General features: G+C 39.7%; 1 protein-coding gene across 1 annotated transcript in view; it reads right to left on the bottom strand.

Annotated features, from left to right (window-relative positions):
- Positions 1-4,692: 4,692 nt before the first annotated feature.
- Positions 4,693-18,669, bottom strand: part of RSPH14 (radial spoke head 14 homolog) — a 77,528-nt gene continuing 63,551 nt past the window's right edge. The window contains exons 4-6 of the mRNA XM_051634219.1: positions 9,583-9,808; positions 8,124-8,257; positions 4,693-7,168 (exon numbers count right to left, since the gene is read on the bottom strand). Coding sequence (XP_051490179.1) covers positions 6,927-7,168; positions 8,124-8,257; positions 9,583-9,808 — 602 coding nt within the window. The 3' untranslated portion in view covers positions 4,693-6,926. The remainder of the gene's footprint in view (positions 7,169-8,123; positions 8,258-9,582; positions 9,809-18,669) is intronic.

Below are 18,669 nucleotides of genomic sequence, written 5' to 3' on the forward strand. Positions count from 1 at the left end.
TACTATATAAATATCACTGCAAACCTTTTTCTTACAGTTAATACAGTGATAGAGTATTTTAAAGACCATGGAATTAATTATATTTAATGGACTATGAAGACTTGTATGTATTAAAGTATTTGCATATTTTGAAGTATTTGGTGTCCACAAAATGATGGGATTTTTATGTAATATGATGTAACACAGTGGAAACTTTGGTGTCTACATTTTGGATCTGGGTAAGAATAATGGATGACAAACAAAGAAGACTGCAATGGGGATTGCCCAGATCCCTCTTTGTCATGCTTTGTTACAAAAGGAACAATATGGTGAAACACTACAGCCATTTGGATAAAGACAAACACAATTCAGTTCCTGGCAGGCTAAGCAGCCTTTAGATCACCTCCTGGTTCATCAGGCCCCATCACTTCATTTTCCTCCCCAGGAATAAAGAATTTGGAAAAACTCTCAGTTTCCCAGGGATGCTCACTGTCTGTGCTCAGCAACCTGCTTTTGTTCCTGAAAAACTGGATGTTGTAGAGGGCAGAGTTCAAATGTTTACACAAATTTTGGCTGCTGCTTAGACTACTCCTCTAATTTTGTAGAATTTCATAGAAAAATTGCCTGGTACTGTGGACAGCGGATAAAACTTTTTATGTTCAGATTAATAGTTAAATGCCACCTCAGGTTGGTAGCTACTGCATTCAAAGGCAGCTTCATGATTTTAAGGAAGAAAGTGGCTTTTATTCAGTTCTCATGGGAACTCAGTCCATGTTACAGCTGTTGTGCAGACAACACTCAAAAAGTAGCTTACACTGTCCAAGAATTTTCATGCTTTATCATTGGGAACAGTGAGCACATCTTGTTCTCCATGTTTGACTGTAAATTTGAAATACTTCTGGGTAGTGGAGAGACTCCAGATCCACCTCTGGCTAATAGCACTATACACATGCATGGCATGTACAGCATAATACAACTCTACTTCAGGTGATCCTGAGACTTCCCAGCTTACCCTGTCAGGTAAAATAAGAGGACTACAGCTTATTTTAGTGGACTTTAGTTAGATATACATAATTGTTTTAAAGGAACTGCACAAAATAAAATAAAAAATGGACCTAGTAGCACTATAAGCCAATTGCAAAACTGACATATAAGAACACACACTAAACAAACCAGATCTTACATTTGAGAATTACTAAGTAATTTTCAGGCCAAATCCTGAGAAGAGGTAACCACTCTTTTGTGTTTTCCTATTTTTGTATCACTCATAACATGCATCTGAGCATCTCACAATTGTTAATTATTACTGATCATGAGAACACTCTCTTCTTAGAATTTGGTTTTAATTGTATTTTGTTATAGAAAAAGCCCATGCACTGAAATGCCAGCATGGGGGAAGGAAGGTACAGTCTGTGCCTTAATTTGGAATACATCTGCAGTGACCATGGCTTGGTTTTAACAAAAACGTCTGTTCATGATGAATTAGGACACAGCACAAGGCTGAGTTTTCCAAGCACAAGTGACCATCGTGATCAGAGCACCTTCAGCAGCTGCCGTTGCTAATGGGCTCAGCTCCTGGGCCAACTCATTTGCTTGACTGGTAAAACGAGCAGTGTTTACATGAAGTGAAAGCTGACACAAAAACGAGAAGCAAAGAGCAGTGGTAAATAGATGTATCGCCAGCAGCGACTGGTGTTTGGGAGCAAAGCTGTAGAGCCTTGTCTGCGGGCAGTTGAAGTCCTTGAAGCGTTGAGCTGGGACAGAGGGGTCCCTACATGGAGGGGGGCTGCTGACAGCCTGCGGGGTGCCTGTTCTGAGGAGGGCAGCAGGTTTTACAGCAGGTCTGCAGGCCGCGGGGCCCGGGCGGCAGGGGCCGGGGCCGCCGCCGAGGCGGAGGAAAGGGCGGGAAGGCGGCGGCGCGAGCGCAGCCCGCGGCGGCAGAGGCCGAGGCGGCCCTGAGGGAGCGGCGGGACCCCCGGAAAACCGCCCCAGGCGTCGGTCGGCAGCTCATGGCGTTATTTCATGGAGCGCCTGTTGCAGGCCTGTGCTGGAGAGCTTAAAGGATGGAGCGAAACTGCTCTGGCTCCAGCGCCTGCTCGTTGTTCTGAGGAAAGACTATAACCGGCGCCTTTTTGTCCCTCCTGAGAACGCTCCGTCTTGTCATCTACCACGGGAAGCCGTGGAAAAGTATTCCCCGGAGCTCTTGTGCCCTGCCCTGGCAGTGGTGAGGCTGGAGCAGCGGTGCCTGCTCCACCAGCAGCTCCCTGCTCTTCTGAGGGTACCTGGAGGAACCCCAGGCTGAGGTAAGTGTGTCTTGTCCTTACTCTGCGCATCATTTTTTACTTACAGTATTGGAGACTATAACTTTAAAAACTTAGCTTATATGAAAAGTGTCTTAAATTATTACAATGTTTTTCATTAATTCAAATTGCACATTTTTGTCGAGTTAAAAATAGGACCTGGACTTGAATTTTTCATTATCTTAGTTTTGTGTGTAGCCGCAGGAAAGACATTCTGTCCTTCTGGTTTAATGTAGTTAGTCAAATCTGACTTTCCCAGACTCTATTTTGTTCTTAGAAAAATCTCTTGCTTCTATGCATTTCTTATTCGATGTGTATTTCTTTTTTAAAATGGAAAATGTCATGGTGGGAAGCAAAAATCATCTTACTTCGAGTATTCCTGCTTTGGAACATGAAGAGAAAGAATTAAAAGCTGCCATTTTCCAGAGCAGGACAGAATGGTTTCTAACTCCTGGATTTCTGAAAGCAAATGGAGACGGGGAAATGAGTCTGTAGTTGCAAGAACTAAGAGCCGTAAGATTTTTAACCTTCTGAAAACTGTTAGAAAAAAAATAGTACAAACCTTTGTGCATTCAAAAAGAGCTCTGCCTAGTTGGGATACAAGGCATGAAATAGAAGGTCTGGCTTCCCATGAATACAACTGTCCTATATTCTACTGGTATCACTGAGAACTGTTAGGCAGCTGATTTGAAAACTTGGTCTGTGTAGAATGTAATTGAATTAATTCTGCTGTTGACCCAGGACCATATTAATTATATCTGGGCCTTAATAATTGTTGGCTTCAAGCTAAAAAGACAAATAATTTTTCATTGATGTTAAAAATCTGCCTGGGTGCTGATGTCATGGTAGCATAGAGCACTGTGGGTCACAGTGTGCTAAAAGTGAAGACTTGCTGTATAAACAGCATTTCTTTTGAAACAATGAGTTTAATTATAATGTATGAGAGTGCCAGACCCTGGCATGCTAATGTAAGTATTTATAATGTGTATGAAGCAATTCAAAAGGATCTATTTTTTTTGTGACCATGTCTGTGGCAGCTTTATTATGGAGTGCATCTAACTGAAAACAAAGTCAGTTCAAGGGGAAGCATTCATCAGCTGTGTTTCTTTGATCCACCTAGTGCTAATTAATTGCCCAGCCTCACAAATTAGGGACTGTTGTGTCTCCTTCCAAAGCTATAGACAGCCATGGCACTCCCCATACACACTGTATTTCAGTACTTTCCCGGGCCCTTAGCTGCATGTTGAATGAATGTTCAACACCCAGAGAACTGCAAAGCCAGCAGGCATGTCTCTAGGGCTAAATCTCTGACTGGGGTCAGAAAACATGTCCTAATTTCTGAAAGAAAAGCACATAGAAAACTATTGGTACTGCAGGTTGCCTGTTTAACATCGTGTAACAGCTGTGTCATCACCTGGGTGGTGAAGTTAATAGGGAACATGACCCAGACTGTTCCTGCCCTTGGACTTGCTGGGACAGGTGACCTTTTTGTTTTATCAGAATGTCAGTACAAGAATTTTAGGATGCATTTTTCATGTTGTGCACTGTCTTAAGGGCAACACTGTACTCAGCAGTTAAGTAATAACTGACGGAAGTCAAAATACTGCTAGGGCCAAAGGAAAAAGAAAATCCTTAATCATAAGGGTGTGGGGGTACTTTTGTTTGAAAATTCTTTATTATTTGCTATATTGTAGAAATGAAGTTAATTTAACAATGAATAAGAGCACTGAGAATTCCAGACCTGAAAGTCCAGGTGTATGTCTTCTACTCAATTCTTTTTACCCTGTGATTTCTGTTCATGCTGCTGCGTTGTTACTCGTCTTCTCTTCCAAGTATGTTTTGGGTCAGCTTGGATGCTTCCTTTTTTTCCCCATTGGCTTCTTGATTTATGAAAACTTTTTGAAGGACTTATTGTTGATTGCATTGATTTCCCAACTACTATTTCACAGCTGTAAACTCTCACCTCCCATCTTATAGTCACTGCTTCACCAGAGAGATTCAGAAACACACTGTCATATATCCCAGAAATTATTTGACATCTTAGTAACTGTTAACATTGGTGGATGGTCTTGAAATCTACATGCTGGTTTTGTGCCTTGCTTCTAAATATATGGGTGGCCTATAGTATGAGCTCTATAAAATTATATTTCTCCCTTTTTTTGTTGTATCTTCTAGTGAAACAAGGTATGTTATTTCCTGCCAAGTAACATAAAAACGAAGCATGTCTACAAACCACACTGGGACATTAGGAGTTTTACCTGTTTGACTAATTTCAATTAGATTTGAGATCTCTTTATGGAGAATGTGCCAGGACACTTCAGTTGTCAAACAGGTTCAGTACAGTCAGGATTACAAAAGAGATAGGTGGTAACTCTGCTGTATCAGGTGGATCTGTGCATTGTTCCCTGTCTCCCGTGCTGTGATGGGCTTTGCTATGCCTGTGCTGTACACTCTCCTGCACTGGCCTCCTACAGTGTAACCCACTATGAGACACCAAATGCTTGGACACCAAGATAACACAGCTCTAGAAACATCACAGAACAATGTTCTGCAATACATGGGATTATGTCTGCATTAGCTTGTGTTCCCTGCAGCATCCTTTGCTTCACGTGGGCTGTTTAACTCTGCCACCATTGCCACACGTTGTGCTGTGCTCCTGCATATGTTCAGCATCTGCAGTCCCTCCAATAAATTGCAGAAAACTGCACCACACCTCAGTATTTTACTTTAAATTATAATATCTGTAATATCTTTTTTCAGTATATAAAGCTTTATAAGCTAAAAAAAAAAAAAAAAAGTAATCATGGTTGTCCTGTATGTAAACTTTGAAATTTGGTTTTTATATGAGCAGTACATGGCCATTGCAGCCCAATGGAGTTACTGTTGTGATTAAAATACCATAAGTTATGTTGTTAGATGTATCAGTGCTCAGACAAAAACTGACAAGGAAGGAGTACCACTAGCATCCAGATTTCAGAGTTCAGTTAAGCCTTTGTTCCATTTTTTTATTGTGCATGTATATGAGGCAAGAACATTGGTATCATATTTGGAAGCAGTTTATATTGTCTGTAAAGCACTGATCAGGCAGATGCTCAGAATGCAGTACTTAGGTCCAAGTCAGCTAAATTTCCTCTTGTCAGAGCAGTTCAGTCTGGATAGTCTTATTTCTACATCTGAACAAGGTAATTATTTTGCTAACTCTTTGAAGTGTGACCTGAATTATTGGGGAAGGCTGTGACAGAAGTTTGGAGCTGAGCTAAAATGATCATTGTTACTGTACTTTCCTGCAGCAGTTTTGTAAGTGTAGATGAGCCTTTCCATTCTCTCTTGTTGCCTAGTCCTGGACTGAACATTTAGCATGTTATTAAGCTGCCTGGCTCCCTTTTATTGAATGGGATGCACTCTGGCATCAATATGTATTACATATGAGTGCCTTATGTATGCAGAGTGTGTTCAAAAGGCAGAGTTCTGCCAAGATCCTGCCCAGAGGGAATGAATTCAACTGACTCAATACTTTTAAATCACATCTTTAGAGGAGAGGAAATTCACCCTTTGGTTAGGTTATGGAAGAGAAATCTATTAACTTTAATCACTCCTACAGAGTAAGTTTAAGCTTTGTATAAGGGAAATGCAGTTTGCAGTATGACAGTGGGCTTCTGCAATGGAAAAGCAGCCTTGACAAATAATCCCTTTATAGAGATGATGCAGCCTCTTTGTAGCTACAGCTTGGTGACTTCTAGATATAAAAATACCATGTGAGAGTAAAGCCTGAGTGAAAACAAATGAGATCTCTTGTGAAGCTGAGTCACCTGTGCCATGACACCTTTCTTGGTTGCTGAGAAAGGCCAGGATTTGCCATGCCAGCTTGCTTTATTTTTTGTCCAGGCCTTTTGTTGAAACCTCTTAAATTACATACTTGCAACTGCAGACAGAGGAACTGGAAGCATCTCTGTAGTGACCTGTCTTGACTACACCATGGGTAAAATCCTACTGAAACAGCCCAGGGCAGTAGGGTCCATCTCCACTATATTTACTGCTGACAACTCTTGCCAGCAGCTCCATTTTTCAGAACCATGCTGAGAAGTATTTGGTTATATTTTAGGCTGGGAAAGCCCCGTAATTCTCTCTGAGACACCCTTCTGTGCCAATGCCATTGCTTTTTCTGTGATGATGCTCTAAATGGTTCTAGCCCCATGTTCAACAAATGTTTGCAGCAAGACTCATGTGAATTCCTGACATCAGCATAGACAAGACTGCTGGAGAGGTTAATGGTGAACCTTTCTTATATAATTAGTTATTGATTAATGTTTGATAGGCTGAGGTCTCAAAAAAACAACAACAAAAAAAAGAGAGAACATTATCAAGAGAACAAAAAGGATTGTTTTCTTGTATGACAGGAAAATCTCAATAACTCCGGAAATAACTCTTAGTGGAGAACTCTATACTTCCTAAATTTTCTTTTTCTCCATTATTCTGCTTGTGACCTGCAATATAGCTGTGAAAGTGTTTACAAATGACTTTTTCAGGAGGAACTGATCCAGAGTAACCAAGGAAGACAGTTTTGGTTTTGAAGGTCTCATATAATCATGCAACTTACACAGCCTGACAACAGCAGAGGGCAATAGATCTCTATGAAACATCACATCTTCAGAAAGGTTTCCATTTGATGACTCTGATGGCAGTTTCTGCAGCTCTTCTCACTGCCATGCAGGGATCGTTCAGGCACGGCTGAAATATGTCTGTGTGATCCAGGAGTGTCTTGCGGCCCCCCGGTAGCTCAGCCAGCATGGTGAGGGTTTTGATGGCACTCAGACGGGCTTTGCTGGTTTCCTCAGTAACCAGCTTCAGTAGAGGTGGAATGGCTTCAGCATGTAAGGCTGAGAATCTCCCTGGAGAGAAGTAAACTGGCTTTAAAACGTGTTATTGCATCTAGTCAACATGCTTTTGAATTGCTGCTTTCTACTCCCTGCCCAGCTACAGCTCTGCCCACCCCCAGAGGGTGCAGTGCAAAGAGGTAGGACATGCTTTTCTTTTGAAGACCAAGGCTAGCTGCCACCTGTTTATTTTTTAGAAGAAAGATCTTTCTTGTTTCACATTATCTGCCTTGCACATCATTATTTAATTTGCAACAAATTATCTAAGATATATGAGGCACTGAATGATAGGATAAAATGATATTTGTGGGGGTTAGAATCATCCTCCATTCTTTTATTTTTAAAGACACTTCAAGCACTGACATCCACTCCTGTGGTGTCTTTGGAAGCCAGGGGGACTGTTGCAGAAGATGACTGGAACACAACTGCTATTATTAAGAGTCTTTTATGTCTAATTACTCATTCATCACACTGAAAATTTAGCAGTTAATGTTTTCAGTCTCATGTAAGTTACCTGGGAGAACTACAGACCTTATTAATATTCATTCTTCTCCCAGCTGTGAGAAAGAAACTGCCTCTAACCACAAAAAGAGCTTCCAGAAAGTAGTGCTCCTCTGTGGAGGACTGGTGACTCAGAGTAGCTTAAGGTATGTGGATTTTTGTGTGGTCTGGACTTGAACAGAAAATATTCCCTTCTGGAGCAGCGTTTGGGAGGGAAATGACGCAGATGGGGGACAGAAAGAACTTCTTGACCTACTTGAAATGAATAAATGTCCCCCCTAGACACTGTGGGGGACAAACAGCAGTTGCTTGAGACAGATCTGAAGAAGTGTCCTGATCTTGCAGGTTTTTGAAGGAGTTTTAACACTATCCGAAACTGAGGGCCTGGGGGTGGCGGAGCAAAGGTTTTGTTACTAAGTTGCTTTAGAATTGGATTTCCAGCAAGTATCCCAACAGAACTGCCTCTCACCCTGAGGTTTAATAGTAGCAAACATCAGTGCTCCCGTTGCACTAGCTTGGACTTCAGGATCTGTATCTGTCAGCAGGCTCACCAGCACGGGAGTAACTTCTTCACATATGTCGGTTTTTCCGTCCGGGTGAGTGCTGTGCAGAAAAGATGGTTCAGTTGCTTTCCTGACTTGTGTCTGCTGCCTGTGCAGCTGCCCACAGCTCCTCCCCATGCCTGACCCCCACAGCCCTCCTTCATTCTGTGACAACAGAGCTGACACAGCCCTCTTCTCCCTTCTCTTTGGAGTCACAATGTTCTGACTGTTAGACAGATGGCAAGCACCACTATCCAGCCACAAATAAAAGAAAGGGGGTATCTGTTTGTGCCTGGTGTCTATTAAATCTACTTGCTGATACAATACTGATGATATCATGTTAACCTATCTGTGTGGGCTTGGCTATTTTTAGGCTACTTTTAGGTGCTGTTTGGACTTCTTTTTACTTTCTGTGATACACTGGAAATTGATGGGCAGCAGCATGTAACGGGATGTAGGCTTAAGTGTGCTGGTGATCCTAATGGCAATTTAGTTAGAAACCTGGCTGTTGAGCCTTATACAGATTAAAAAACTTGCTAAATAAGGCATCTGCAATTAATTCTTCTCCCAGGTCAGTTTTCTCTCTCTCTTTCCAGCCTTTCTAATGTGGGGAATATTTAACCTGGCCCAGCCACTGCAGGAACCTAGAATGTACCTGCTGTGCACACTCTAGCTGCATTTCTGCTTTTCTTCTGACTCATGTTATCTATACTCTCTGGCTTTGTTGTAGGACATTAGAAGTGTTTTGTGCCAGTTGCTATGTGAACTACATGATCTGCAGACCTTTTTAAACTAGACATCTGTTGAGCAATTTTATTACATTTTGTGATTGCAGGACAAAGGACTTAAGTTGTTCCTTTCATCCAGTGTTTGATACACAAATTTAATATAAAGATTGCTTTGCCTGATCTATCACTGATGTATGTAGCAGCCTGTGTCAGAAAACTATTTCTGTCCTCAATTACTCTGAAAGTTTCCCAGGACCTTTAATTTTTTGAGAGAGGGCAGTTGTCCAAAAAAATAAAGGAGCTTCTCTCTACCTCCATAGTGGTCAGAATCTTGTTTCCACATGATTTCTCAGCCAAGATTTTTTTCTCAGCACTGCTGTATCAGGAAAAAAAATCCTGATTACACTGCCAATATTGAGGACAAATGGAAGGAGGAGGAATGACATTTCCTGACTGGCATCTGCTTTCTCAGGTGATTTATAGCAGCTGTGATTTTAAGAAGTCTTCTACCTATGTGTGCATTCAGGCTGATACAGCTTTGCATGTCAAATGGGACAGCTTCAATGTGAAATGGGACACAACTATAAAGTAATGACATTGATTCTCTCACAAAATTTTCTTGGGCTTAGGTATTATAGACAGATTTCTTTTCCTTTACCCAATTGCTAACAGGACCCAAGCTGCTTTGCTTTTGATGACTGCTGACGGGTGTGTGAGCTTTTCCTTCAGGATAGTAATGGCATCAGCTGCTATAGCTTCAGAAGCATCCACATGTAGACAGTTGGAGAGTGTATCTAGGATGAGCTCCTGGATTCCATCTGGCTCAGTCTTCAATTTGACTACTAGGAAGGGGATCAAACCAGCATGCAGTATGTCAACAGCCCCTACAGGAGGAGACAGAGAAGGAAATGGGTGAGGTGTGAGCTGCATGATTTCTACCTGCACTCTGAACTTCTTAATAGGATAAAAATACATCTGGTAACTCATTTCCTTAGATGTGGGGTTGAGAGATGGAAACGACTACAACAGTGGTCTGTTTGTAAATGCCATCTTAGCATTGCTACCTCAGGAAGCTTCCCCAACAGCCCTATAAACACATCAGCCCAGATAATAACCAAAATGGCAATTGATCTGATGTTCCTGGTTTCCCCCACTATAATATTTCTCCAAAAGTTATTCCTCCTAAGAAAGTATTGGAAATATATGTATATATGTCACCTTATTTCCATCCTTTCTGACTGCTCCCACACGAACAGATGTTAAGAGAGGCTGAGATGTGAGCCTTTGGAAGTAATACTTTGATTTTCCACTATGGTTTCTATGGGGGAAGTCAAGGTTTTGGAGACTGTCAGCTTCCTCATACTTTTCTTTATACTAATTCTGTCATGGGGAAAATTTTTAATTTGGAGCTTTCCAGCAGTCAATGCTCTTGCACTATCTCCTAAAGGAAACAGCATCAAATGTAGAAAGATTGTCATCTGCCCTGCAAGTGATGGCTTTGCTAAGATCAAGTGTCTCATTTGTACCATTTTTTACTCAACACACAGCCAGCAGGGAAGCAGAAATGCCATGGGAAAGAGGAATGCAGAACGTACTGTCCACGAGTAACTATGTGAAAACAAAATTCTCCAGCTGTCTTGTTGCTAAGACTGGTTCTTTGGTTGCTAAGAGAAATGTGGCTTCTTTCAAAATGATTCATGTATGGATAAGGAAGTTTTGTGGCTAAGAGTCATCAAGGTATTTTCAATTGAATCTCCACAGTCAGGGATAAATGGACAAGTGGGAAAGAGATTTTGATGGCCCTTAGTAGTGCAGAGCAGAAATCCCTCAACTTGATAATCAGGTGAAAAACATGATTCCAATCAAGAGGTTACTCTGTATGTATTTCTGAGGTTTTGCTGACATTTAATCACTTCTTATGTTAGTAACTTATTAGGATTCACTTTACTAATGCAAATAAATGCCTAGGGATGGTATGATTATGGCTTTTACTGCCCTGTCAGTTGCTGTGAGAATTCAAATAAATAATAAGGAAGAACAGATTCAGACTAATTACTCTTGAAGGTAACAATGTTTCAAAAACAAGGATTTCTCCCTGTGTCAGAAAGGCAAAGGAGGAAAGGAAAGTGAAAAAAAATTATCTTTGAAGCTCTGGCTCTGTGTACCACTAGATGGAGGGGGGGTGGTGGGTGGTGTGGTATTTGCATAGTAAAAAGCCCTCCAGCCTCCCTCCACAAGGATTAGGGTTGTAGGTTTGAGGTAGGTTAGACAACACCAAGGGTATGGCTGGGAAAGCTTATGGAATCCCAGTAGTAGGGCACTAGCAAACTGCTCCCATGGTAGTAGTTTAAAGCAGTCTCAGATGATCATAAATCATACCTAGAACTGGAGTACTTCATCCTAAAGTAATTTCATTTTTTCTAGATAAGATAACACTGTGTAAATGTAAATAACAGTAGCAAAGAAGTGAACTTTGAAATCCATGCTCCTCTAGAGCATTCAGTCTTCACTTCTTTGTGTGTCTTTCACTTATCTCCTAATGTATTCAACCAATAGATTCAACTGGACAGGAATGTGTGTCTTGGCCCTTCCTGGTAATGTTTATTGACTTTCTTCGACTCTGGACATCCCTCATTTGTTGCATTTGCACTTCATGTTTTCTTTTGGTGCTACTCTTTATAGTTGCACTGCAGCTCCTAAATGCAAAATATACAACACAGCCACTTTGTCTTTCTGTTTCAATAAGCTGGCAAGATAATGTACAGAGTGTTGTCTGAGACAACTTTTATTTTGTGGAGCCATTAAGAGGTATTTATTCTGTGGTCAGAAATCCCCATGTAGATAGTGGGTGCTTATTTTGTATGGGCCGTTTTAATTTTTTGAAATATGTTTTATTTTACCAGGCTGGGCCTGTGTACAAAGAACTTTCTTATCTACCATTTTTGTCAAGCTGTTCTTATCTGAAATACTGTCATGCTACTAAGGGGAACTTCCCAGATACAAACATGGAAACAAAAATGAATTGTTTGATCTTGTCAAAAGTCTCAATGTGGTGAAGAGAGAGAGTGTAGAGGAAGGCCATTAACAACAACAAAAAGAGATTACCTAATATTGAGACTTATATTTCCAGGTGGAAATTTGTCATGGTTTTCCTAAGAGAACCAAAGGGTGAAATATCTAGGGAGGTAAAAGGGAAAAGAGAAGAGCCAAAATCAGTGGACAGTTGTTTGAGAGTTACTTGTAAATTAGAGCAGTCTCATATCCTTGCATCTTACTTTGCAATCAATAGGAGGGGAAGGTAAGCTGGTGTTTCTGGTAGTCTTACTTTGGAAAATGTGGTGGCATCCTTAGGATCTTGACTTTTCATTAAAATACTACCCTATCAAAGGTGATTTATCTATTGCAGAGAGTGTTTAGGTATCCTGGGCATAGTGAATTAGTAGGGGAAAATGTTTTCAAAATGCAAATAGCAGCATTTGCAGCTGCATGGTTAACATTATTATCGATCTATTTTTCTAAGAACTTGTAATCTTCCCTTAGGCTGCTTTTTATCTAAGCACTCATCTATTCTTTCTTATAACCCTCTGGCCATTCTCACCCTCCCTTTCCTGACTCTTTTTAAAACCAGGCCCAAAGAGGAGCTGCCATTTTATTATGTTCTTTTAGTTCTAGCTGCAGGGCATGGGAACAAGTTAAATTTTGTGGAAGACAAAGGAGTCATTTTTAGTACGTAACAATGGTATTTTGTTTTGGTTTTCAATTACATAAATCAATTAAATCACATTACAAATCCTTTTCATTACAAATGTTGGTTTTCAACTCAAAGCCATTTAAATATTTGCTTTAGTATGAAGCATGTGCCTCATGCATGGCCACAAAGTGACATACAGTGTAGTATAGCTCAGTAAAATAACATGTGAACACAGATTGTCTATAATATGAATGTTTTGCTAACACCTCAGATGTCCACAAAAGTATCTGAAATGCTCAGTAACAGCATTTCTGCTTAGGAAGGGGCCCACAAGGAGAAGAGAAGCAGAGCCAGACACACTGGGAAGGAGGAATTCTGCCTGGCACCATGGTGTGCTCTCAACACATCGAGCGCACAGCAGCTGTGGCATCCCAGGATGAGCGGTCAGGAACTGTGAGTTCCAAATGATCCTGAGAACAGTTCTGGTCCTCGCAGCTCTCTTGCCAGCACTGCAATAGTTTAGCACCATTTTAGAGGTAAGAAAGTGTTTACTACACTGGTGAATGCCAGCACATATCATATACATTTAAAAATGCAATGCTTGTGTGAGGTTTCCTTTCCGAGTGACGAGAGAGGACTGCAGCAGGGCCCTCCCCAGCACACCTTCCTTACTAACTCCTTGCTACCACTGTTTAAATTGAAAAAAAGAATGATTCTTTAGACTCCCTGAGAAGATTTCTGAGTCACCAGTCACAAGAGCAAAGTTTGAGAGCCCTGCAGTAGTTAATTTAATGTTAAGATTCAGCATTTTGAGTCAGTGCTCCCAGCGTTCAGGCTGTGTCAGGGAGTAGATTAAATATAATATTACTATAAAACTGGACTTAAATTTCTTTCTGGTAAGTTTGGAGCAGGAGGTAGAGCACGTTAAATGAAACAGAGCCTGCCTATACTGGCCTGTACCCTGTCTGCTTTATGAATTCCTCTAACTGAATAGGAAAATTCTGTTGACATATTTGAAAGTCAGATTATTTTATTCTTCTTTGCAACAATAATCCTCTGTCTTTTGATAATTTAATAGGAATAAACAATAGTGTCCCAAAGGATGGATATCTTTAAAGATAAAGAATATCTCTTATATTAAAGGACTTGGAGGTGAAAAGTCCCTGTTTAAATTACCTGAAGAGCTACTAGTAATTGGTCAACTGAGGAAATCACTGCAGATATTTGTATTGGATTAAAAATATTAAACAATTCCATTCCGAACCCTTTCCAATCTGTGCACTGGATAAATGCATTTATCTTACGACAGCCCTAGGGATTTATCAGGTATAAAATCACAGCCTGAATAGCAGTGTCTGTCAGATCCTCACTAAAAATATAATAGCTGTAAACTTTATAGAAGCATTGTGGGATCTGCTTCTGAAGCCACTGAGAAGTTTTCCAGTATTAAGTATTTCAGGATGTTATCTGAATGAGAGACCTAGGAGAAAATAACATTATAAAAATATTTAAAAGTCAGCAGTAAACTGGAGAAGCATAGGATGTGGCTGCCTCTGGGGATCCTTTTAAAAATCCAAAAGGTTTCAAGCATTAACAAGGGACAGGAAAGACTGGAGTGATAAACAAGAGGTTCTTAATCCTCAGTAAAGAATGAGACTCCTGCATATCTTCTTGTTGTTAGAATCTTTGCTTTGGCATGTATGAAATCATAATAGGAAAACACAGCTGAAGATATTTAACATAGAAACTACAACTAGTGTATCTGCATTAGCTTCTTTATGATCATCTAGAAATCCAAGAAACAGAGTAACTTAGGTAGTAAGTCTGCCTGTGACCTTCTCCTTGAAAGCAATGGACTTAACCATCGAAATACTTTATGCCCTATGGAAAGAGAAGTAATAGCTAAAGAACTGAAAAATTGTGGTCTACAAAATGTCTTTTATCACAGCATCTCTGGAAACTCTGGGGAGGAATTACAGTAGAATTGTGTTTCACAGGGAGGCAGTTTCCAACCTGAAAAATTAATCCTGGATTCTGATTTTGTGAAAGAAATATCTACAGGGTAAGGTGAATAATTGACCAAGACAACTACTCTGCTCCTGACTGATGTCAGTCTCAGATTCTTTAGTGTAAAATCATCAAACCTCTCTGGTGGAGATAATGAAATATGCTCTCTGTTGTAGTAGTGCATAATCCATGAATGCTGGATAACTGGTCATTCATACAGCATCAGAAGGGAGTCTCCAAAAGGAAAGCGAATTCTCCTTCTTTTCATAGAACTGTATTCATACATTATCATACACAAGACAGCAAACAATCAAAATGAAGGTGAAATAGAATAAAGTATTACTGACTTAAAATATTTTTTCTTAGTTTTAATTGTTGATAGTCTTCTTGCACATTGAAGTACAAGCATTGACATTTTTTGCAGTGTTTTTATTTTGCCTTTGAGAACTCTAGCTGCTTGCACCTTCCATAGAATTAATCTTTAAGTTTCCAAAATTTATAACTTACTTAATCTATAGATATACTCATGATCATCCTATATACCAGAGGGTACTAATGCATGTGCATAAGTATAACATGCATTCAACTGATCTTGCATGCATATTGGTCACACAAATGAGGAAATTTCTTGGCTTTTATTTCTCTGAAAAAGTACCTTTCCTTTATTCGGAAAGAGTTTTTAAAAAAAATCATAAAAATTAAATACTGGAAATAACCCAGAAAGTTTTTTGTTTGTGTTGCTCTTTTGGATGAAGAAGGAAATGTCATCCTGAAATGTATTTATTTCCTTCATAGGGAAGGCTTTGCCAAAATGCATGAAAGAAGGAAAGCAAGCTGACACATGTGCTGCTTGTGCCAAAGTCCTCAGATCAATTACTATAGAGAAAATTTAAGCCACACTTGAAGCTACAAGATAAAACCAAAAGGGATGAGGGCAGCCCTTAGCCGTAAGAGACCCTGCTGACATTCTGCTTCCATGAGTACCTGTTGTGAAATACAGCATGCACAGAAAACACTGAGTTTGTTGTATGTAGCACAGGGTATGTTCAGCAGAGAACTCGGACTGGCACATTCACAAACACTAACTTCAATATTGCATTTTATACTTTATACCAAGCATGTACATCAAGAGTGTAGGAAGTGTTAACAAATACTACAGCAAGTTTCAGTTGCAGAGAAATTCATACTGTAAGGTGAACACATTACCAGTTTGACAACTGTTCATATGGTTGTTTCTTTACACTGTAGTAAACTTTAGAGATTCCTATGGAAAAAGAAGGTCTGCTATGTCAGAGGCTTGTTGTAAAGATGCATGAGAGACAGCTCATTTCCTTCACAGATTATTGTCTAGGTGGACAGGGCAAAAGGAGTGGATGGGAAGGAAAGAGGCAAAAAGTTGTTCAAAGCATTCATTTTGTCAGGTTTTTCTTAGGATAAATGTCTAATTTTGATAGCAAAAATATTCTCTAAACTTCTATAGCATAACTGAATCACAGTCAATCAGAAACAGTTATATGAAGAAGGAACTTTTTAAGTAGGTTTGATTATACTACTGTCAAACAATAAATAAAAATGAGAGGCTTAAAGGAACAAAATACCTAGAATTCATTATATGTTAGGTACTGAGGAATTTAATCTTGAAAATTAACATAAACTTGCTTTTGCTATATGAATCATTGCAGAGACTGAAAACTGAACAGACTGAAAGTCTGTAAATAATGGCAGGGGACAAAAGGAGGAGGTTACAGGAAACATTAGTTCATTCTCACTATATAAGCACTCCTCTTTTATATTATTTTCATTGTTAGAAGGGTGGGAGATTTATTTTTTTGCTACTTTAAAGAATGACCTGATAGAAGAAATAGGAGAAACAGTAGTGTTGACAAATCCCCAGCTTATATTTGCTGATCTAGAATGCTGGCAAAGCTGCAGTAAGTCGGGTTTATCCTACAGTTCACATTGATTACACTGGTGCCAGGATGAGCACAGTTGAATGATAAAACCTCTAAGAAAAGAAGAGCACAGGACTGTAAGAGGGTGGGATGCTTTTCTGCTTCAGATGGTCTGGCTTGGCAACTTCACTGGAAATGAGAGTAAAAGAAACACATCTTGATTAGAGCCAGGGGCCCAGATGGCTGCACGACATGAGTGGAGCTGTACGGACAGGCAGGCTCAGATTCCACTTGCCACTCAGACCTGCTGCTGTGCAAATTCCATGTTTTCCATGGGAAGCCATGTCCTTAAGGAAAACTATTTATACTACTCAATGAAAATTGCATTCTGTTCTGAGTGAGGTTCTACAATAGTGCTTTCCAGTACTTTTTAGTCTATATTTTCAGCTGTGAAAGATTCTTAAATCTTAATTGAATACCAGACTGCCAAGGTGTGGGCTGCTTTGAGGGTGCTTTCTTTTCTGAAGTGCCTCACCAGTAAGTGTTGCTCTTGGGTTGAGTGCCTTCTTCCTCCAGTGAGCTGTAAGTCACAGGCTTTGGCTGAGAGGAGTCTATCACAAACAGGCACATGTCTGAACAATACAGTGTTCTCTGGTTAGGGATGCATTCCAATTTGAGGCTAAGTGAAGGAATGAAGGTGTTCTTGCTAAGAGACTTTTCTATCATAACATTCTATCATAAGTTAGTGCACTGGGTCCCAAGCCACGGCAGTGAAATGAAGCTGGACTAAAATATTAGGTCTAACTTCTGTAAACATGCCAGATTAAGCACTTCAACAGTGCTACTAATATGCTTATCTTTAAGAACATTATATAGACCGTATTCAAAACACAGTTAAGCAGAAAACAGTATCATATTTACAACAATTACAGCAGATACCAGAAACTCTTTCATCAGCTGACAGAAATCAGTGCCATTTTAATATGCTTTAAAAATAACATTGTTATAAGGCTGAGAATGACATTAATTGAAAGATTTGATCAAGTGTTTATCAGTTTAGTAAGTTCATTTGTTAGCTGAAGTTAGCATAATGTACTTTGTCCATTTAATTGATTCCATCACTTGGTTAGCAAGAAAGTGATTCAGATGGCTTCATGCAGGTTTCACATGTCATGTTGAAATGTATCTGTATCTCATGTACCTGAGGTATTGCTTGGAAGTGTCAGATATGACTTAAGACCTACAGGACACCTGAACACTTCTAGGCTACAGCTGGAGGCCAGATGGGATACCTTTGAAAGCTGAAAATGGTGCTGAAGACTCATATCTGGAGGCTGAATTGCTTCCTAAGTAATTTGTTATTTGAATCCATCTTGTGCAGGTCATTGACAGAGCAAAGAATTTAATAAAGGGGAGTGGTAAATAACAAAAAACAGCAGTCACATTTATGCAGTTTTCTATTAGTTTATCACTAATGTAGTCATAGACCAGTCTTTTGCACAATTTTCCACTCCTCTGTCTAAAAATGCTTCACAAAAGAAGTAGTGATCAGTTATAACTGGCTAAAGCTGCAACTCTGTATGTCTACTTTGTCCTTCATAAAGGACCACCAGTTGGTAGATCTATGTATGGAATAGCTTTTTTGTTTATGTAGATACAAAATTAGGTCCAGGCCTGATGGCAATGTTGCAGATTTTTAGGGAACTGCTCTGGCATCTACAGTCCCCATAGTAAAGCTACCTGGATGTTCCCAGCTCGTCTTCCATAGCTTCCCAGAATTACCTTTGTTTCCTCACACAAAATTTTTAGTAATTTTTTTTGTACTACCAATTTCTTATTCCTGTTAATCAGACACAAGATAATAAAAGGGACAAATACTACTGCCTGTTGAAATTAGAGCTGTATCTCATGGTTCCTACAGGAAGTACAGTTATCATGTGTGAAGGATACAAAGAAATGTGACATCAAATTATAACATTTTTTTCTTAAGTACCTATTAAAAACAGGTACTTAGAAATTTTGAGGCCCCAATTTGAGATTTCTTCATCTGGCAAGAATGTCAGTGACAAAACCAAAACTATTTGAAATCAATACATTTCTACTTTTGTTTGTTTGTTATTGCAACAATTATACAAACCCTAAATGTCTACCTGTA

Source organism: Apus apus, chromosome 16 (genome assembly GCF_020740795.1).
Source record: "Apus apus isolate bApuApu2 chromosome 16, bApuApu2.pri.cur, whole genome shotgun sequence".
Taxonomy (NCBI): Eukaryota; Metazoa; Chordata; class Aves; order Apodiformes; family Apodidae; genus Apus; species Apus apus.